Source organism: Diadema antillarum, unplaced genomic scaffold (genome assembly GCF_040938485.1).
Source record: "Diadema antillarum isolate AM-2024a unplaced genomic scaffold, OU_Dant_1.0 seq00000984_RagTag, whole genome shotgun sequence".
NCBI classification, from domain to species: domain Eukaryota; kingdom Metazoa; phylum Echinodermata; class Echinoidea; order Diadematoida; family Diadematidae; genus Diadema; species Diadema antillarum.
Genome location: NW_027271824.1, coordinates 132,060 through 154,620, shown reverse-complemented (window position 1 = coordinate 154,620; position 22,561 = coordinate 132,060). Strand labels below are relative to the sequence as shown.

Below are 22,561 nucleotides of genomic sequence, written 5' to 3'. Positions count from 1 at the left end.
CATGTACGTGTACATGTTTAAACCATGCTGCATATCAGACAGTTTTCTTCCGCACGTTAGTCGTTCATTGCTTTCATTCCTAAATAGCGTCTTAAATACGTTATATCAAGGCTCCACTCCATGCACTGACCATGCATCAGAGGCTCATCTGATCCCAAAAATGCAAAATTATCAGTTTCCCCATGAAATCTAAATCGACAAGCTCTAGACACTCGAACAACGGCTCAACGAGGGTTATACCAATGCAAGAAGAGCCCAAAGCTCAATTTAAGTTGTCCGATGATTTTTAAATCGTCGGAAACTCAACAGACTGTCATAGGACGTTTGCCGGGCACGCCCGATAGTAGCACAGCACAAGTCTAACACACATCGGATTGACTTGATACTTTTGGTACTGACTAATGACACTTATCCGACACTGACAGGACGTGCGACTGGAAATGGCGCCCGATGGCGAACTATCAAGCTCTGAGCTTAGTTCCTTCATCGGACGATCTTGCCTCATCGGAACACACCCGACATGTCTGACACTGACCTGATATTCGACCACATAGTCAGATTCATCAGACTTCGATCCGAACACTTTGGCGGGTGGCCGGAAGCAAGAACAAAAACAAAAACAAAAACAAAAACAAATTTGCTCCCGACCAGTGACCGATGAGAAAACAAAAACAAAAAACAAAAAAAAACAAAACAAAACTTTGCGGAACGGGGGCGGGAGGTAGCAGACTTTCAATTCCCTCTTTCAATATACATGCCTAAGTCCTGCAGTTGCGTCGAAGACGAACAATAGATGGCGTTCCCCAATGAAGCAAGTTTTAGTCGCCCTTTACATGCAGCTCTGAAACATACGACACGGTCAGCAGCGCAGTCCGATAATAGAACTTTTAAAGGCATTATATACCATCTGCAGATGAAAAAAAAACAGCTTTAGTGCTTCAAAATGTGTAGTTGTAAAATGTGAGTTAGGGACAGAAACAACCAGTGTAAAAATGTTAATCAGTATAATCAATGTTAAGTATTGTTAAATTTACAAAATGTGAACAATAGCTAGTTATTTTTTTAATAGAATAAACTATCTACAGTTATGGTTAATTGAGAGAAATAATGATACAGTGTATCTCCTTATATTTCAGTTTTAATTGTGAAATTTTTATAAGGTAGGATGTTTTGTGATACAATTGACCTACACATATGCATCAAATGTGATAACTCTAATATTTTTTAAATCACGGCTCCCAATAGTAAACAATGCCTTTAAAGTGTGAGAAAAGTATATTTCTGTTTGCCTTTTTATTATACGTCATTGAGGCAATGTTGTTTTATCGTTAAACTTCAATGTGTAACAATAATCATGTTATTTGACAAATTTATCCGTTTGGTGTACCTATTCAATAAGTTCAGTATGCCAGAGTTGCAAATGTTTAATTTTTACTATACTCTGTATTTTGTTTTGGGTTTTTTTTTTTTTACTTTGCATTACATATTCATGTATGTTCATGCTTACCGCTACAAAATAAACGATGTCGTGCCAGCTATAATTTTGTAGGTTAGATATGACAATAACCAATGATGAAAATATATAAAATAAAAGAAAAATGATATATGAGAGAATTGACGTTTTGATGATTTACTCATGAGTTTGCCATACATGCACCATCCGATGTGCAAATGTTCATGTATTCTCCATAAACTGACAAGTCTTAAAGATGATCATCTTTCTAAACACGTATACCACTCAACGTACAATGTCAGTCGACTTCTCCTGTTGATAAATAAAGCGCCACACTTGGTGAAAATCAATAGCGGGCGTGCTTTTCTTGTGTTTGTCTTCTCTATTGATTTTTTTGGAATGGAATTCAGCACTCGTTTGCAGAGTCCTTGTTTTACAGGGAAACACACCTGCTTCGCTGCACGATATTAGCTATAGTCATGACAAATTTACAGCAATGTTTTAGTGTGGCTTTGGCAACGAAACTCCATTCCAGAAGACATTGTGAAATATTTCTCTGGTGTTGCTGTATACTAGCCATCGCGCGTACGTTTGTGTGCTTGTTAGTGCTTTGTGTGTGTGTGTGTGTGTGTGTGTGTGTGTGTGTGTGTGTGTGTGCTTTTTTTTTGGGGGGGGGGGATGTTTTGAAACAATATCCGTAATTTTCGTTGGTTTGCAATTTCCTGTCATACCCGGCTAACAGATATATAGTATGTTGTTTTAAAGAAAGAAAGAAAGAAGGGAGAGAGAAAAATGAGGCCTTATACAACTAATTTGCCCCAAACAGCACTTAACATAAAACAAACAGTATAAATCTTAGATAGATATAAACAAGAATATTAAATATACCAAGTCTCCACGAGGGAGCTCATATCGTCTCCACGAAGGAGCTCATAATATTGTCTCCACAAAGGAGCTCAATGATATTGGTGAATACCTCATATTCTGCAAGCAAACTCAAATATAGTAAGCCATATAATTATAGTAAGCCATGTATGAAATCTTTGAAACATTTTACTGATAAAATATTCGTATCCAATACATAATTTCCAAACAAAAATGTTGTGCTTTGTCCGTACCGGAATGTAAGCTATTGAATGTGTACATTCCAGCTTTAGTGAGACATTGTATGCTCGAAGGAGACGCTCGACATTACCGAAAGAACTTATATCTCCTTAACGTTTTACTATAATCATATGCTTTATATTCATCGCATACATACTTTATATGCTGAAATTGCTTATATACACAATGTCTTCCTAAAACTGGGTCCAGACATAGTACATGTAAATATATATACATAATATAAATGTGCGTGTGTGTATGCGAGAGTGTGTGTGTGTGTGTGTGTGTGTGTGTGTGTGTGTGTGTGTGTGTGTGTATGTTGGTGTTTATTCAAAACCCAAATTTTCGGGGGGCTCCCCCTTCGTCAGGGATGAAAATGCAAAGCGTATACACCTGTAAAGTGTATGCAAAGTGTATATACGTGTAAGACACGTATTTTTGTGTATATTATTTGCATAATAATGTATGTTATGTTTCTTTCTCATGACAGAGTGCCATTACGTAACTCTTACAATTTTAGAATTTTCCTGAATATAGGTAACCCGTTTTTGGATGCTATCTTCCAACCCGTCCTGGCGAACACTCCTAATATGCAAACCCACCCCACACACACGGACATACACACAAACAGTCACACACCCTCACACGCGCACAAACCCATGCAGAATGCATACCTTTGTATTCCATTCTCCTTGTAAACACACCACCTACGCGCTATTTTCGACAGCTGAGCATAAAGTGAGTCTGCCGGTTTTGCAATGCCATTGTGTGCAAACAAGGCCAAACTATTGTGTGCGCCAACTGGACCAAAGCGCTAATTCCTCCCAACAATAATCCCAAAACTCCTACTTGTTCAACAAGAGACATTCATCGGTGAACATCGTGTCTTACATTTGAGTCTGAAATTCCCATACGGCCTCGCCTTCACCATTGATTCGCATTGAAGCGCTGGGACAGAACACAAGATTTAACGACCCAAATGTTCAATTTTGAACCAACACGAGGTGAGTTTCTCTCTGATTTCGTCTTAGCCAAAGCACACCCTACACTTTGCCTCAGATGTGACCAGCAGGCAAATTAAGCACAAAACAAATTTGAAGTGGGAAGGACGTTCAGCTGTGAGTTCAGACAGGGCTTCACAAATCTATAGTATCATGTAATTCCATTCACAGAATGCTGGAAGGTTGTTTTACAAAGACTTCAAATTTGTGATTTAGCACTTTCTATCCTGTTGTTGTGATAAGCCCATAATTGACACAAGTCATGTGAACATCACAAATGGTCGACGAGTTAACGTGTCAATGCACCGGGCTTACTGGAAAATCCTTAATTGGCCCTAACGAACATGTTTTTGTTTTTTTTATCGATCACGAGTATTTACATGTATACCGTCTACGAGGCAACAGAAAGTGTGGTACATTGTATTTAGTCGTACATGTATATGATAGCAAAGTTAGATATCAGTCGGTTTTCCGTTTGGCCGAATGTTACCTGAACAATTTATATTAACTTCGTATAGCAATGGAACCATGCAAATAATAATGTCATTTCTATTCGCACCCATCAAATCCGTTTCATATTAAATTTACTTTCGTAATACACTCCGTAGTTTTGACGATGATAAAGATGTTTTCGCATCATGTGCTTTTACAGAGGAATTGTCTGTGTGACATCCGTGTGAGCTTTGTACATGAGTAGGATATACACCTGTACTAATCAACCTGTTGTCATGGTCCACAAAATGATTACATAGATGTTAATCACTAAGTGATCATCGTATGACATGCGACTATTTGTGATGAAAATGAAATGCGCCTAATGAAAATTTGGGTGCACTAAAAGGTCATCTCCGTAAACATCATTACAAAGTTGGTTTCACGTCTGAGTATGACAATACATTTTCCTCCGTCAGTAAAATGTATTTTAACAATTTTCCCAAGCAGTTTCATGTGAGACCTGAGAAAAATGGCCCAACCTATAGAATGTACATTAATTTGCAGATCGCATGGAATGAAGTGCATTACAAAGTGTAATAATTACATGTATATGATTAGATTCAATTTTTATATCCCGAAAATCTATTTATAAAATTTACTTGCCTCAATGTACAGTAGATTCCCACTTAGCTTCAACAAAATCTGTGCCTTAATGAATCCTTGAACAGATAAAAAAAAGGTACGATGTAATATAACTAATACAATACTGTAGCATGGTAAAACAAGAGGCAATGTAATCGGTTATCGTACAAATGTGCATCATATATTATATATATTATATATATCTACATGTACATATATATATATATATATATATGTATATATGGTATATGTGTATATGTATGGTATATGTATGTATATATATATGCATACATATATAATGGTATATACATAAAGTTGTGTATATATATATATATATATATATACATACATGTATATATATATGTGTGTGTGTGTATGTGTGTGTGTGTCTGTTTTCAGAGAAAAAATAACTCTAATGCATTTTCTATGTTTTCTTCGATTCCTCTGATTTACCAGGCCCATGCGAGGAGAGCACCTGTTGCCGCTGAGTTCAAACAAGCTGTGACGTCGAAATCGAATCGGCACCTCAGTATTCAATCACTGCCTGGACACAGACGTGAGATTTCGCGGACAGAAATTAATTTGCAACGCAGCAGCTATAGCAGCATATGGAATTAAAAATTCCCTGTAAATTGGACTGATCGATATCCCCAGAGAGCCTGGTATAAGGTTTTGGTATAGGGGCGATCTGACTGCACGTTTATGAGATAGGCCTCATTCACATCGGATAGCATGAGTCACAATTTTCCACTCTGTGCCGCATCTGTGATGATACGTTTCATTTGAGACCGAACGTTATACATGAAAATTATTGCAGGTTGTGAAAGACATAATTTCAAAAATAACTACGCGGAGAATAAAATGACACAGACAAATTAATGTTGGCAGGTGACTCTTACACCATCATAGGTAGTCTCGTTTCACGGTAGCGTTAGCTCTCTAGGTACTGGATTTTTTTACGTGTAATCACACGAAGTGATGTTTTCACCAAAGAAGCAGAGCCTTCAGATCACTCCAGACGATCCCGTCTTTGAGGCGATCTATCTGGGTAAGATTGAGATCACCGGCGCCATACAGCCGGCAAGCGTCGTAACTGCCGTGAAATCGCTATGGCAGCGCGCGCATGACGTCGGCCCAGAAAAACTTCCGCGGGTGTCAGTGGCGCTTGGTCCGCACGGTATTTGTATGGAGGACAAGCGGCCGAAGACGAAATACAAGTTTCAGTTCAGCATTGGAACCATCCCGTACTGTATGGCAAATAAGGGATTCAGCTGTGTGTTTGCTTGGGTGGTGGCGGATCCGAGAAACAGACCAAACACGAACACAAACGCCACTAGTTCTGAGAGAATGCACACGCAAGATGGCGAGATCAAGAAGCCGCGCTGCCACGCTGTGGTATGTGAGAGGGAAGACGTAGCCCGCGCCATGGCGCTGCTAATGACTGCCTATTTCAATACAGCATATCGTGATCACAAGGACAAAGAGCGTCGGGAGACGAGAAAACAGAGCACCAGGGCCCAAGTCAGCGACTTCGAACGACGACGATCGAGCAGCTCTTTCGATGACGACTCCCCATCGGCGTCGCGGCTCCCTTCTCGGCAGTCATCAACGAGGTCGGAGAGATCGCTGGACGGCGAGAACATCAGTCCCATTCATGCCATGGTGGCCAAGGCGTTCGGGATGACACCGAAAGCATTGTCTCAAGCTGACGCCGATGCTTTGCACGCCACCGAGGAGAAACTAAAGTCGCTGCGGATGGATCCTCGACAGCTGAAGGATCGAGGAGAGGTCGAGGCCCTGTTTAACTGGGTGTCTGACGAAGACTTTTACTAAGCTTCGACAGTCTTTTGGACTGCAGCTGGCTTCGTTTTGATTAACACATAAGAAGGACCATTCTTCCCTTTTTCGTTTTCAAATAAGTCACTTGCCCTGAATCTTAAAATCTTGCTCTGAATATACATGTTTCACTAAATTATCAGCACGTACTGTATATATACTGGATGTGATGTGGTTGCATCCCAGGAAAATATCACGTGGGGATTGTATCAACAAAACCCTTCGAGGTTCTCTTCACATTTATCTCACTAAAACTTCTGCCATCGTGACCCTTATCTTGTTTTTGTATCGTATACTATACTCTTGTATTTATAAACCTTATATTATGTTTATATTTGATCAATTTTATAGATTTGAATTAAATAAAGTTTTGATCTAATCAATACATACTAATTAAACATTTATGAATAAAACAAAAATTAGTGATACGTGCTTATATCGGGTTAAAATAAAGAAACAGTGATTGTACTGTGTGCTAATACACACTTTTCAGCTTATACAACACCAGTAATGTATTGAGAAACACAATGAAACATTGGTTAACACCTAGCTGAGAGACGTTTGTTTCCCTCGGAACAACACAATATGGATGATGTTCGTTATTCCGAAGGTTTATTAGTTCGTTATTTCGGGAGTTCGTTAATCTGAAATTTGAAGAAGGTTCGTGTAACAGAAAATGAAAATGAACAATGAAAAAATCGGTGCGTACTAACGAACCCTCCGATAAACGAACCTTATTTCATTATTCAGATTTATGAACCTTCGGAAAAACGAACTGCAACCCATGCAACAGATGGCAACAGACAAAGTTTAAATCAAACCGCATCGGTGTGCTGAAAAGTGTTAAGTAAATACGTGTACAGATGCAGGTGCGTGCCTATGAGCATGCATTTATTAAGTACATTGTATATCAATGAATAAAATTATCTCTTTCTTGTCTTGAAAAAACGGAAGGTTTACATGTATTTGTATATGGAGTGTATAAGTGTGAAAGAATAAGTGACGTATACAATGTACTATATAGTGTCTGCTCGCTTCTAAACTATTATGTAAGCAGACATGATAACCATTAAGACTGTACAGTGTACTCCCGTTATAACGAACACGGTTACATGTATAAGCAATTCCGGTAACAACGAAGTAAAAATTCAGGCCCCAACATTATCCGGTCTTTGTCTTTTTGTTTTGTTTTGTTTTGTTTCTTTTAGTTCGGTTATCACGAAATTTCGATTTTACGAAAGAAACCTGTAGGTCCCGTTGACTTCGTTATATAGGGAGTCCACTGTACGTGTATAATATCAGGGACCGCATAACAGGGAGGGAGAGGTTCAGCCAATCGAACTTTTGGCTCTTATGAAAAATATCGCAGGAAAAAAATGTGTACTTCCGAGATTTCCACCGAGAGAGACTTCAGGGGGAGGGGGAGAAGAATTATCTCTTGAACAAAAATTATTTTTGAATGAAAATGCAACAGTACAGTACAGTGTAAATATCGCTCCCTTACTGCTTCTCGTAAAAGTTGAAATGATCACAATCCCGGATAAAACCACTGTCCCCACAACAACAACAACAACAACAACAACAACAACAACAACAAATACAATCTGGCTTTCTGTCAATGCAAATTCTTTGAAAATAATCCTACTTCCAATGTCATGTTAAATGCCTATTTTTTTGTGTGTGTGCGAGGAATGCAAAACGCATGACATTTATATAGGGCAAAACATACAAAATCCGTCGTTGTAGTCCTACGTCGCGAAAAAGAACAAAAAATACTCTGCACAAAAAGCATTAAGCTCAAAGAATTTCGTCAAAGCGACAGTCGACATAGCGACATAGATTTATTCTTATTCAAATAAAACACCACATCTTTCAAAAATTCAATCTAAAATTATTTATAGGAGAATGAAATAGAACAGAAACGTTTTATGACAATCGGAAATAAGAATGCTTAACGAATGAAAAAGTTTCGCAGGGCCTACTCTCTTCAATGAAGCAAACTTGACTAAGGAGTGGAACTGCACTTTTGGGAAAGAATATTTCATGAAAAAAGTGATGATACACTGTGATGGAATGATGCTGAAGCAGCTATCAGATAAGTGAGAATAGATGTAGAAGAAAGCATTAAAAGACGGTCTGAATTATCTAATTATGACCATCTTTCACGTAAGAATTTGCTGTATTATAGGCTACGTGATGAAGCATGCAGGTAATTCGATAAGTCACCTTCATCGCGATTAATTACATAAATAAAACGATGAAGTCTTGCTCGGTCACCTTGCATCACGACGTGAAAGTTCTACCCGCGATCAGTATATATTTCTATAATGACCGGTCATGAGCAAAATAATTACGTATCAGGCAAGATAACTACATGGTTAAGTACACGCTCTCAACCATTAGGATCTGCTCCATCATTAACCTGTATATTTTTTTTTCGAGGATGCGTATAACAAACTAACTTCCTTGAACAAACCAAGAACCAATTTGTACTTTTTTACAACAACAAATACATGTTATCAAGTTAGTGAAAATCTTACAAACAAAATATTTAGGAAACTGTACTTATGCCTTCAGGTGACCAAAAGATGTCATTTACGATTTTCAGACAGGCTTATAGGCTATTAATTCTATGCGTTTCTATCTGTCATTGTTATACATTGTGTATCTTATCCTGTATCCTTATCGTGTATCTTATCCTATTACACGAAATCCTCTCTAAGTTGGGGACCAAAATAAGGTGGTATGAAATCGTGTAGGCCTATTACACATGGGAACAGTTTCAGTTTCAGTTTATTTCCACAAACATTCACGTCGTTAGGAATGACTCGTACATGTTCATGGGAACATGTGAACATGGGCCCTTCTTCAGTTAGCCTACAAGATTCTGCAACAGGTTTATACATTGAATGTTGTGATGAGGAACCTAAATGAAGCATAGCTTGTTGAAAAAGGCCCGGATGTATATAGAATTATCAATATACAGTCTGCTGTATGTAGATAAATAAGGGGAAAGCGATATACAAATGCATTTCAGAAGGTAGGGGTAATTTTAAGGACTAGAAACTACAGAAGGTGGGAAGTGGGAATGGAAAAAAATCGGAGTGCCCACATAAAATATTATATAGGAGATGACAGAAAGTAGTGGCAGATAGCATTGTGCAGTTGCAAGTTACCCATGGCGGCAAGACGGGATAATCAATATTACATGCAGACATATGGAAAATGACCTTTGAGTATTCTATTTGAAAGCATACAAGCCCAAAGTTGCGTTAGTCGTAAATCCCATCATAAATTGCAAAAGTGACTTCTCCGATCATGTGTACGCCTACCATTGAATAGGAGTAAGAGGTGGAGGATATGATGTAGGATAGGTCCTATTCAAAAGGCAGTACTAAATTTGGCGATATTGAATGGCAAGACAATTGGCTGCATAGATCCGGAATAACTGCATTTATTCTGTGAGTATAGATCCAATGTGAGTAACTTGATAATTAAAACACATGATATTGATCATTAACCATTAAAGATCACATTTCACCAATCAACAGAGAATGCAAGGGTAGGCCCTATGGTTTTCTTTGTGTGTGTGCGTGTGTGTGTGTGTGAGTGTGTGTGTGAGTGTGTGTGTGTTAGGGTGTGTGTGTGTGTGTGTGTGTGTGTGTGTGTGTGTGTGTGTTTGTGTGTGTGTGTTTTGGTTCCCGTGTTTTTAAAGCCTTATGTGAAGAGAGATACTGGAGTAGATTCAACATCGAGTGGCAAACTGTTCCACAGCTTGGGGTCGGAATATAAAGTGATTTGTGTAAGGGCTGTGCGTGCATACATGTACGAACTTAAAGAAGAGATCTTAATGATATGCGGAACAAGTTTTGATGGGGAGTGGATCATGGAGTAACTATTACTATTACACTTGTATGAACATCACTGTGTTTATGATATAAAAGAGAGCTGAGGGTATTTGGGGATTAATTCATAATGGTTTGAAACATCCAGGACCAAAGATGGAGAAGATGCAAGTCTCCAATTTTCGCCGATTTGCTTTCAAAAACATATCTGAAGTGTGTGAACTGAACTCCAGATTGAAAACAGATTGCAGGGCCCCCTAGCTTACTTGACGTTTGTGCATCTTTAAAATTATACCAGTGAATATAGTCCATGGGCCAGGCCAGATATTGGTACCATCTGAGGTGGCAAAATCTTTTTGGTGTCATTTTGTTTGTCGGGCATAGATATGCTTATCAAGCTATGATAGCATTTCCAAATGAGTAGCTTAGTCATAATAAATGAATTTTCAACCAATTTGGTCTCGTTGTTATATCCCTGTACTTCTGAATGGAGACTAACCGCTATACAAAATAAGAGCACTGTCTTCTTTATATCCACAGGTGTTCTGTTGTAAACGCGGTGCGCTTAGTCTTTATTCAAGGCAGCGAAGGGAATATTCAAATGTTATGATGTCCACAGCGCTTAGTCTCTATTCAAGACGGCGAAAGGAATATCCAAAGCTTTTGATACAGTGTACTAGTATATCTCTTTATCTAAAATCAAACGAAAAAGCAATTCCTCGTGGGTTTTGCCGTATTTTTCATTTATTCATCATTTTCCGGTGAAAACGCTGCGGTGGAAACGCTAATGCCACGTCACTGTCGCTTTATTCCCATCCAACAATGAAAGATAATGCAAAAACAATGTACCGGTACACTACAATGCATTATAATAAATAGAATTGTTAATGAACAGAATGATTTTTGTTTAAAACTGATGTATTTGTTGAGAGGGTAGTAAAAAAACAGGATAGATAATCCCTTTTATTGGGAACTTTAGATATGATAACGGTACATTGGTCTAGATAAAGACTAAGCGCACCGCGTGACAGCTGTGGACATCATAACCCTTTGGATATTCCCTTCGCTGCCTTGAATAAAGACTGAGCGCATCGCGTTTACAACAGAACACCTGTGGACATCACAGACTGTGGTGGACATACAGAAGACAGTGCTCATCTTTGTATAGCGGTTAGTTTCGATTCAGAAGTATAGGGATATAAAAACGAGACCAAATTGGTTAAAAATTCATTTATCATGACTAAGCTACCCATTTGGAAATGCTATCATAGCTTGATAAGCATATCTATGCCCGACAAACAAAATTACACCAAAGAGGTTTTGCCACCTCAGGTGGTACCAATAACCCATTGTTCGGGTCTGGGCCCATGGACTAATCTTGAAACTGTTCCCCATCAAGCAACATACTTATGTAGGGCCCTACTAAACAAGCGCGAAATACAGTTGTAATTCTGTACGTGTGACAACAGCACATCAAGGATTCACCGATTTTGTGTAGGCGAAAAATTGAGAATTAATCTTTAATTTGACCTCTCAGAATAAATGTTTGTATACTCGAGTGAAATACTCGTAAAATAATCAACACAGTGCAGCCGCCGTATGGCACTGAATAAACATTTAGTGATCGGGCGCCATCATCGGTATCCGGCTGGACAGGCAGGCAGCACAACAAACACAAACATCGTAAAAGTTGTGGACGTAGTTGTTGGTCTAATTTATCTTATGAGGGAATGTCACACGCAAATTGAATATTAAATGTTCATAGGACGGAACGAGATTTTCTATCAAGATGACGGCATCTGGTGTACATCTAGCTGCAGACGCCTTTATGGTCTGTCTTACCCACGCGTTTTCAACTGAAAGAGAGGAAGTAATGGGCTTGTGTATAGGAGAGGTACGTTTGTATGGTCCCACATACTTGATATTGTGTATGTAAAAATAAGTTATATTAGCTAGATGTACTAGACTGCGTTATAGAGTCAGAGATGCAGATGGAGTCTTGGCCGTTCCCAGCTCCCGGTTTTACGCTGTACATGTACTTGTGCTCTCCCACTCTAGCCAGCAGAGAGACGGAGAGGGAGACGAGAAATATTTTTTCTCTTTTTTTGTGTGTCAAGTGTCAGAGCACAGAGAGTCGCGTCACCACCTGTCACATCACTCCATCAGCTACTGTTACTAAGTACTGTATGTAAAATTTGTAGACAGAAAGATCCGTCTGTCCGGAGGAGTCTTTTATTTTTTTGCCATTAACGCTGTCCTCCGTAGACAGACGGAAGGTATTAGTACCCATTGCTGTGTGGATGTTCTTATTCTTAACCACTGTCTCTATGGAAAATTGGTTGAGGTACCTCGCCCTTCTCGATTGCGTCTAACTCTAATTCACGGCCCTAGCCAGGCCTAGGTCGGCAAATTTAAGCTTGTAAAGTGAAATCAACTTTTCAAGAATACGCTACACTCACCAGATTATACGGAGGGGATCCGTGAAGCCAGACACAGTCTCCGCGGAACATTCCCCGACAGACAGATACAGACCGATCTTTCGGTCAACTGTATGTACTGAACTAGTGTGGCAGTGCAGTGTACTGTTATTGTTAAATTAGATCTAACCGTTGGCGTTAGATCTACTTAGTAGTCTACTGTTCATTTTCTCACCATAAAACTTAATGTTGATAGAGTCTACTTAATGATAGTTATTAGAACCCCCATACATTTGTAAGTAATAAAATAAGTAAAACTTTATTTTGCGACGGGTGATTCAACAAATGAATCAATTTGCTGCATATGCCCTAAAGTAGTACCGTAGTAGTAGGTAGTACTACTGCTGTGTGGCAGTAAATTTAGACATGTATAGAGCTCTAAAATGAATTGTATTGCGTACTTATTGATCATTCAGCAAATTTAGAGTAAGATGATTAATATGAGTCCTGACTGGGTCTATATTTCGTATGTTTGGGTGCTAATTGAATTTTGGTGTAAATCTTACAATGTAGAAAGTCAACCGTCTAGAGGTTCTAGAGCGTGCTTCTGGAGTAGAGGAAACTTTACATCAAATTGAAAAAGGGTCATCCTAAAATGTTATCAAAGCCAAGTAACTAAATTTACATACAATACAAGAAGATAAAATAATAAACTTCAACAAGTCTGTCGCAAAATTTATGATATTATACAGGCCAAACTTTTCATGTGTAGTGTAATACGTAGGCCCCTAGTAGAGTCTGTTAACACATTACAGTAACTTACTCTCTATTATATGTAAGTGACTTGAATTGGCTTCAATTGTCCAATAATGGCTCTGGCATGTTTACTGATTAATCTTTACTCATCCAGATTGATACCAACAAAATAGTCCACATTGTGTCAGTCATCATGCTTCGCAGATCGGACAAGCGCAAAGACCGAGTGGAGATCTCCCCTGAGCAGCTGTCCTTCGCAGCATCAGAGGCTGAAATATCCTTTCCTGACTTTGAATGCAAGGAGCTTGCTTCGTTTGATTAACCTTTGATAACTTTAATAGAACTGCGATTGGCCTTAGAAATGGCTATACTGAATGTCTACTACGTAAATTAGTGAGAAAGAATGTGGACTATTGTATGATTAGGAACAGTTTTGTATTTTTTATATTCTTGTTTTTGTGTTTCTTTTACTGCTAATTTCTGTTTTCTCACCTTTTTATTTTTCCTTCTTTGTTGTTCTTTCTCTCCATCTACCTCTGCAGCTAGATCTGTCACATTCAATCCTTGGAACTCCACCTGTTTATGTACAATGTATGCATATTTTTAATGTTAAATGTGCCGAGTACTGTAAAAGTGGAAATTTTTGCAGTGTTAAAATTTTGGCGCATTTCATGCAACCAGAAATTAGCACAAGAATAAAAACACACAAATATTTTTGCTTGCCATATATACCACTATGTAATGTCTCGGTTTTGCAGAATTGAAAACACAGGAAATTCATCTTACTTGGCCAAGCATGAAAAATTACTCATGCAAAAATATCCGCATTTACAGTAATGCATTTGGAGAACAAAGCCAAACTGTTTATCTGTTTCTTTGAATGTTAGTCTGATTGATTGAAGTGTGAAGAGAGATTGATGCTGTATTCATTCCAAGTCACTAATTTACTCCCTAATTTTGTCATTGTTTTACTGAATCATGCAAGCATTCCCTCTGTGTTAGCACCTTGACATTTGAAATCCACAGATTAGCAAGGCAGATGAACCGCCCCTTGAGGGTTGTTGGGTGGTATCATTCCCACCCTCACATCACAGTTTGGCCATCACATGTCGGTAAGTTATAAGTGGCGACATCACTTTCCTCATTTCATTTTCCAATTCAAATTTACACTGCATCACTCTGGACCATTCCCTACCTGGTGTACTTTCCTAATTGCAGTAGCACAGTCATTTATACAATCATTTTATCATTGATAAAAAAAAGATGATGCTATTCCTCATGAATGCACATCAGCATGATAGTCACCTCATATTTATTCAAATCTGCCTACCAAGGACTTTGCTAACAATGCTTGTCACTGTGATCACTGTGCATTAGTTACTGATAAGCAACTACATAATACAATACATATAGTTACTGTATGTTTGTGTATATTTATATGTTTACATATGTGTATATATTTATCATGATAGATAGGTTGATAGATGTTATGATGTCATATTTGTGATCTTAACAGTTTTCTCAATCCTTAAGATCGCACTTTTCTCTGTTAACTGTATCAAACAGATGTCCAGACACAAGCCTCCTATCAGCTGCTTGACGAGTGTTTTGTGGGACTCATATTCTCCTGCTTCAATGATGACAACAGCTCCCACCAGGGTCTGATCCAAGTCACCTGTTTCCAGTCCATTAACCAGAGCCCAGAGGGAGAGGCACCACTGTAAGTCTGAGTTGAATTCACCTGTACAGAATGGTCAATCCTAAGGGGAGTTTAACCCAAAGGTAGCACAATTAAAGGGACGCAGTCCTCACGAAATTTAAAAAAATATGTTGTTGTTGGTACCTCCAATGAACTACTTTCATCAAAAACAAACTTTCAAATCACCAAATAAGCTCGTACATTTCGGCTAAAAAAGTGTGACTCTGCAAATGAGCAAGTCCTGGCGGAGAGTCATACGTCATCGATGCACAACTCTTTCCAGCGGTGTTCTGCTCGTCATCCCTAGTTATTTATAAATACATGTTTACTATTTATTTTTATATCAATTGTATATATAAATAAGCTTGAAATATTTTGTTTGAAATAATAAAACCACATATTGTCACATTTTATGAAAAAATCAGATATGATCATTTTGAACACTTCAATTGGTTTTCTGAGGCACGGCTGTCAACTTGAGAGTAGGGCATCAATGACGTTGCACCTTTTGGCAGGCTCTTACACGATCGCTTGCAGGAATTATTTTTTGAAAATCGCGTACGGAGACAATTTTTGATGTCCACGCGTATGAATTGGTGAAAGGTTATATTTTTTACTCTTCTTAATTATCAGTACAGTGAAAATCTCAGGACTGCTTCCCTTTAAACAGCACTTGACTTACCTCCTTAGAAGGAGGGAGGGAATAATATTATCCTACAATTTGTCAATGACAAGTCAAGGAACTGTGTACTTTTTTGTAACAAATAAATCTTTTTGGAATTGTCTTAATATTTTCTTTATGTAGTTTCATTACTGTGACATTTTGAGTGTTGTACAGTTCTTATTCATTCACCATGGTTCATTATAACGTCATTATAACTCTTTAGTTTCTTGGGTCCCCCCCCCCCCCTTATCATTTCATCATGTGCATTTGTTACCCACCAAATTCTCATATAAGATCAGCAAGTGGCAAGACTTTTTTTTTTTTCTTTACGTGGAATTCTGAAATTCCTCTTTTTTTTTTGGGGGGGGGGGGGTTGAGATGTGAAAAGATGTGATGAGAAAAGTACAACAAGATCCTCATACATGTACACACCAGAATGTAGACAGGATTACAGACTATATACCTGTATCTGAAACATCAATGCTCATGTTGCTTCTATCTTGTTGCCATAGATACGACAGACTGGAAATTCCACTCCACATCATCCCACAGCAGTCCTTTGGATGGGCGTGTCTTGACGCCCTGGCTGAATTGCCACGGATACTGACGATGGAGGAGGGGGAGGCCTACAGCAAAGCATGTGAGGCAACCCAGGGACATCTCCTTACAGCGATACACAATGGGGCAGGTATGTACAAACTCTCTTCCTAGCTTCAGCCTTTTTACACTGATAGATAGCAAGTTAGCTTCAGAGTTTGATACACCAGCCCTTTCAGTGAAGTTTGTTCTGAATTTGAATTAGTCGTGATACTTTTAGAGACAGACTCAACATTCGCAGATATTTAGTAAAGCTATCCTAAGAAAACAAGAGTGGCAATAGAAACGCTTGTGGTTGATGTGTGAAGCTGACATTAATCAGAATCAGCAAGAAAAAACTGGGCAGGAGTATTTCTGAGGAGGACATCAGTGGAAATATCAGTTTGAAGGCTACAGGATGTATTTCTTGTCTGACTAAATGTAGGACAATTTTGCCTGATTAAAATCCAGGAATGTTCTGTTTATTTATCAAAGCCTAAACTCTGGGTAACACGAGTACAGCGAATACACACTTTAAAAAGTTCATTGCACAATATCAGAAGACATAGTTTGTAGTGCTCTTCATTTGATGGTTTGAATCCATGTCATTCTGTGTCCATGTATTTCCAACAGTCTACACCAAGTCTGTGTGTCACCAGCTAGAGAGATTGACTGGTCCTCTTCTACAAACCCTGGAGCATCGTCTGGAAAAGAACATGCAGCTCATCGAGGAACTCGAGAGAGAGAAGAAACAACTCCTAGAAGAGCTCAAGGCAGGAAGCTCATGATCAAACCATGCACTATTTGGATACCCCTGTAGCATTTCTGTTCAGAGCAGATTGCAAGTAGTGCAAAAGCTTCTGTGAGTATGGCCATTTTAAGCTACCTGGTTCAAATAAGTTTTGGTACATGTACATCCAAAGATTGGAGGCTTTGCAACAGGAACTTGCATCAGTGTATGAAGTGGGTTGAACACAGCAATATCCCTAAATGTGACTCATGTTCACTGAGTTGGAAGCAGAGAGGCCTGTCCATCCATGGCACACTGCATTGTGAGCAGTCTGTCTTATGTAGCAGTGTCAAATAATGACAGCGGCCTACATTTGAAAGTGGGAATTAAGTTTTCCATAACTTTTAAAGGCACATGGTCCCGGTGGTTTAGTCAAATGCATATGTGGGCGCACAGCGCAAGTTTCCTGTAGAGACCTATGCTATCGACTCCTCTTTAGCGCTTACGCTTCGACCCATTTCCCCGAGTCCGAAGAAGTCCAATCCACTGTAGTCAGTGGTCCGATCACAGTTCGGCTCATGATTCGGCTGAGGGGATGACAGCTTTAGCAAACTTCTTTTGTGATGTCATAAGAAGAAGCACATATGCACACACCCTGGCATTACTACAGACTGCGTGATGCGCAGAGAAGACAATGAAAGTAACGCTACTTAGCAACACCTACGCGCTTTACTCTTGATGACAGCTCAACTTCGGCAATCTTTGTATCAATGCTAACGGTGATCGGCAGTATCATCAACAGCACCCCCGCACCCACCGGTACTATGCGCCTCTAATTGGTTATAATTTCATATGTGAGTCTTGTCTGATAACACTGGAGGAGTAGGATGCAGGTGCTATTGAATCACACCCTGTGCAGATCAGCTTCAAACCCACTCTCTGTCATTTGACTTGTCACAAGATAGAGGCTGAGACTTGCCAGTATAAAACAATCTCTAGAAGATGCTCTTTGCCTTGTATCCGTAATGGTATAGTCAAATATCTATGTGTATCTACATGCTGCATATTTCCTTTTCAGTGCTATCTTCTGATCGAAACTTTGAATGATAAATGTGGAGTTTGATGTAGCAAATGATTTACATTTGCATGCCTGGCATGAACGGTACTTTGGACAGATTAAAATAGACCAACCAAACTGCATGCTCACTTTGACTTGTACAATCTTCATATACATGTATCTTGTTTTTTGTTTGTTTGTTTGTTCATTCACACAAAGCTGAAAACTTGTAAGAATCTAAAGAATCTCAGTACGAGGGTAAAGCATGGCAAGGTCATTGACTGTGATAAAATTAGCTGGAAAATCTCTGGCAGGTCAGATGTTAAAGGGAAGGTCAAAATCAAAATAAAATGTTATGTATGCATTGGTACGAGAAGTGTGACGCAAGACTCCCAGTGGCAAGATATGCGTGTGAAATGTACAGTCTGCTTGAACATTCATTTCCGTAATTCTGACAGAAGTATTTGCTGAAAAGAAATGATTCTTTTCCAGTATCCTCCCCTTCAATAACCTTGCTAGTAAGTACACAGCAGTCAATCACACACAAGAAATAGAGTGTAGCGTAAAGGCTCTGATTTGCGTGTACATTCAGTAGATAAGGTAGAAAATTGCCTGCACAAGTGCAATGTCTCAACATTGCAGGGTCAACTACAATTGTAATTGTGGTCCCATGCTCTTTAGTACTGATCTCTCCTAAATAAAAGGGATTGTGTGCCTTCAAAGAAGTCATGGCTCTTCATACACAAGGGAAAACCCCATTATAAAGAAGGATTGATACTATAAGAAGCCAATCAAGGCATTGTGTAACGAAGGCCCAAACTCACAAATGTAATTTAAATCAAATCCATTGTACAGTATAAATACAGTTCATGGACTTAAAAGAGGAACCACAAAAAAAGTTCCTTTCACATGCGCATAACAGAATTCTTCAGTATTGTATGGACATCTGTTGATGTACTTAATCCTGTTGCACACATTCACACAGACAAAATTGCCGTAATCCACGGGCTAAATTTAAACTACCCTACTTTCGTGCATTCAGGCCAGTGCTTCTAGGTTAAAAAATCTTAGCTTTGCTGTCTTGTGTGTTACCAGTGTATCTTCAAAGATTATGCAATAATGGAAGGTATCAAAAACATTGCAGGTAAAAATGAAGAATTAATGCTTCAAAGGAGAGAAAATATTTGAGTTTAGCCATTTTATGTATAATTAAGGAGACAGTTCTTTTGGAATAAACCTTTCCAGAACAGTTTATCATGGTGAAAATTTATCTGAAATTCAGTTTGATAATTTTTTTTAAGATCTTGTCTATTTCTGATAGCTTCACTGTTGACAAAAGCTGACATAGGCTTTCAACACCTTGCAGCAGGAGTGTGAACTTGTTAACAAAGATGCTTGAAAAAATGAAATGAAATGCCATGTATATATTGTTGCTGTAATATTATAGGTAATGACTAGAACGTTCCATCACTCTTGTTCAGTGATAAGTTCCAAGTGAAAGTAATTGCCCACTTTCTTTATTAATTTGACATCGATCTGTCTCATTAATCATCACATTACTGTTACCACATAAAAATTTCCCATGTTATACCTGTGACATCAAGAGATATGTGTAGTGACAAACCAACATTAACACATCTGTACGGGAGCTACTGTTTGAATGAAGTCCTTGGGACCAGCAGTTTTTTGTTCGTTCAATCAAAATTTCTTGTAGCCACACAAAAAGTATACAAAGATATACAGTGCACTCCAGCTATAACGAAGTCCTCAGAACCAGTGGTTTTCTTTCGTTTTATCAAAATGTCATTATAGCCAAATAGTAAATTATATAAACAATATAGAGATGATGATTTGGGGACCTGAATTTCTACTTCGTTGTAATGAGAGTACTGTTATGACCATGTTTGTTATAACAGGAGCGCTCTGTATTACGAATAATTGTACTAAAAGTATACACGTTAATAGTAGTTGTATTTATAACACATGTGTATGTTCATGTATATTATGTTTTTTTGTCATTAAACTGGATGTTTTCTACGATGTAGGAGACAAAGAGAAGTAATTGACGTCTATCAAAGGTATCTTAATCATTTTAAAAGTGATATTTCTTTCTTATCCATTTGAACGTACAGTCAACCTTGCTTAAGTCGACCTCGCATAAGTCAAATAATCGCATAAGTTGAAGGTCATTCCAAGTCCTCTTATCTTTATTCTATTGATTTTAATCCCTCATAAGTTGAACTTTCTCTGAAGTTGAAGTTATTTCTTCAGTCCAAATAGATTTGACTTAGGCGATGTTAACTGTATAATGGAGGAACGTGAAGAGATCAACTTAGTGTTGCATATGTATATACGCAATATATGTGTGTGTGTGTCTGTATGTCTGTCTGTCTGTGTCTGTGCATATTTTCAAACACAAGGAAAGCACATGGCACTTACATACAACTGACATATACAGTAAACCTCGCATGAGTCGAAGCTCTCGGGACTGACGAAAATGCGTCGACTTAAGTGATTTTCGACTCTCGCGAGAGTCGACTTTTTTTCGACTCACAGTTATGTAGAAATCTACATGTACATTTGCATGCATGTGTGTGTATGTGTGTGTGTGCGTGCGTGTGTGTGTTTGCATTCAATTTAATTTGTCTGTTCTTGAAGATAATGTTCTTATTTTGTTCTAAATTGAACATGGAATTTGTATCAATACTAGTAGTTACTAGTAAACGTAGTTCTGAGAATGTCTGCGCTAATGTGGCAATGTATGTGCATGTGCTACGTCTATGGTGCAACATGGGTAGCCATCTCTGTCAACCTACCTTGAGACAAACACTCTCCCAGGCCCATCCCACCTCCATTGAACAAAACTACTAGTATACAGCCAGCCCACCGAACTTAGGGTGCGTTTACAAGATTTTTCTTGCCAAACAGTGATTCTAGCTCAAAAAAAAATCTTATAAACGCTTTCCTGACGAAAGTGTGATTTGAAACGGTGTTTCAAAACGGTGATTCTAGGCCCGCAAAATCTTATAAACGCACCCTAAGTTAGTTTGGTGAGCCAGCCGGGAATGCACAAACAAGCTCCGCCCACTTGGCCTGTCACTAAAATATTAAAGCAGCGATTGGTTGACCAAGGAGTTCTGGCTTGACGTGGATAAAGTATGGATGTGCTGTGTGTATGGATAAAGTATGGATCGATGTGCAGTGTGTATACATGTATACATCTATTGTGTATATATTCGACATGCGTGCGGAGCGGTACGGTGAGTGTGCATGCTTACCTGCAGCAGGTCAGCGACATGCCGATTTTTTTGTTCTCCTCTAAATGTAATGAGAATGCCAGACAAATCTTCTTCGGCCTAAGTGATGTAAACTACGTGTATTTTGTACAAAAGGGACTGAATGTTTTACTTCGACACAGCCGAAATTCGACTCTCGTACTTCGGCTTATCCAAATATTTCTTAGAGAAAATACATAGGGAAAAATCGGGACTTTTTATTTTGCTTCGAGTTAAGTGATTTTCGACTCACTCGACGTCGACTTATCCGAGGTTTACTGTAGTGTGTCAACTTCAATCAAATATTCACATACACATCTGACAAATTTCCCTGCACTCACCCAATACCAGTTTCATAGCAATAACAGTATGCTGAAATGCAAGAAAAGTGCAGTTACACATTTTACATTATAAATCATATATTCTATTTAATAATCCAATCCAAGTTTTCCAGACACATTGGAACAATCTGTAAATACCAGTAATAAATTATAATATGTAGTATGTACAAACAACAATTATTATCTCAATTCCCGTTTTCGTAGAGGATCACCATACCTTTAAACACATTACTAAATCAAGTTGACTTCATTTTACATTTCTGCATGAATTGTGCTTACGCTTGATGATGCCAGTGTGTTTTGACAGCTGCTTTCTAATAGTTTCAGATACATTTTGTAAGGGGAAGATGATTAACGAAGTCTGTTGATATAGACTATGTTTGAAAGGAAGACTTACAAGGCACATGAAAGAATTAATAGCTAGTCTGGAAAGTAAACTTTCTTTTCAAACTATCAACGACAAAAACTCGAAAGGCAAATATCTAACCCTGGAAACTAATGCATAAAACTATTGTAACCTTTACAAGTACTGGTAACTCTACAAGCAGTGGTAACTACCATAGCAATACTACACATATTCCACAGCCAATCAAATTCAAGAAATCACTGATGATTACCACTGGATTGTAGAGTTATCATTAATTGTACAGTTACCATAGTTTTATGCAACAAGGCCCAGGTGTTGATATTTTTCCTTCTTTTTTTTAATTTCAAAATGAGACGAAAAGGA

General features: G+C 38.4%; 2 protein-coding genes across 2 annotated transcripts; both read left to right on the top strand.

Moving 5' to 3' along the window:
• Positions 1 to 5,613: 5,613 nt before the first annotated feature.
• LOC139742192 (protein FAM43B-like) lies at positions 5,614 to 6,648 on the top strand. The gene has a single exon (XM_071652771.1). It carries the CDS (start codon positions 5,614 to 5,616, stop codon positions 6,466 to 6,468), a length of 855 nt encoding a protein of 284 aa, XP_071508872.1. The 3' UTR covers positions 6,469 to 6,648.
• Positions 6,649 to 11,995: 5,347 nt separating this feature from the next.
• LOC139742191 (lys-63-specific deubiquitinase BRCC36-like) lies at positions 11,996 to 17,704 on the top strand. Its single transcript, XM_071652770.1, has 6 exons — positions 11,996 to 12,210; positions 13,644 to 13,763; positions 14,514 to 14,601; positions 15,056 to 15,209; positions 16,365 to 16,540; positions 17,062 to 17,704. Exons 1-6 carry the CDS (start codon positions 12,106 to 12,108, stop codon positions 17,214 to 17,216), a joined length of 798 nt encoding a protein of 265 aa, XP_071508871.1. The 5' UTR covers positions 11,996 to 12,105; the 3' UTR covers positions 17,217 to 17,704.
• The last annotated feature ends 4,857 nt before the right edge of the window (positions 17,705 to 22,561 follow it).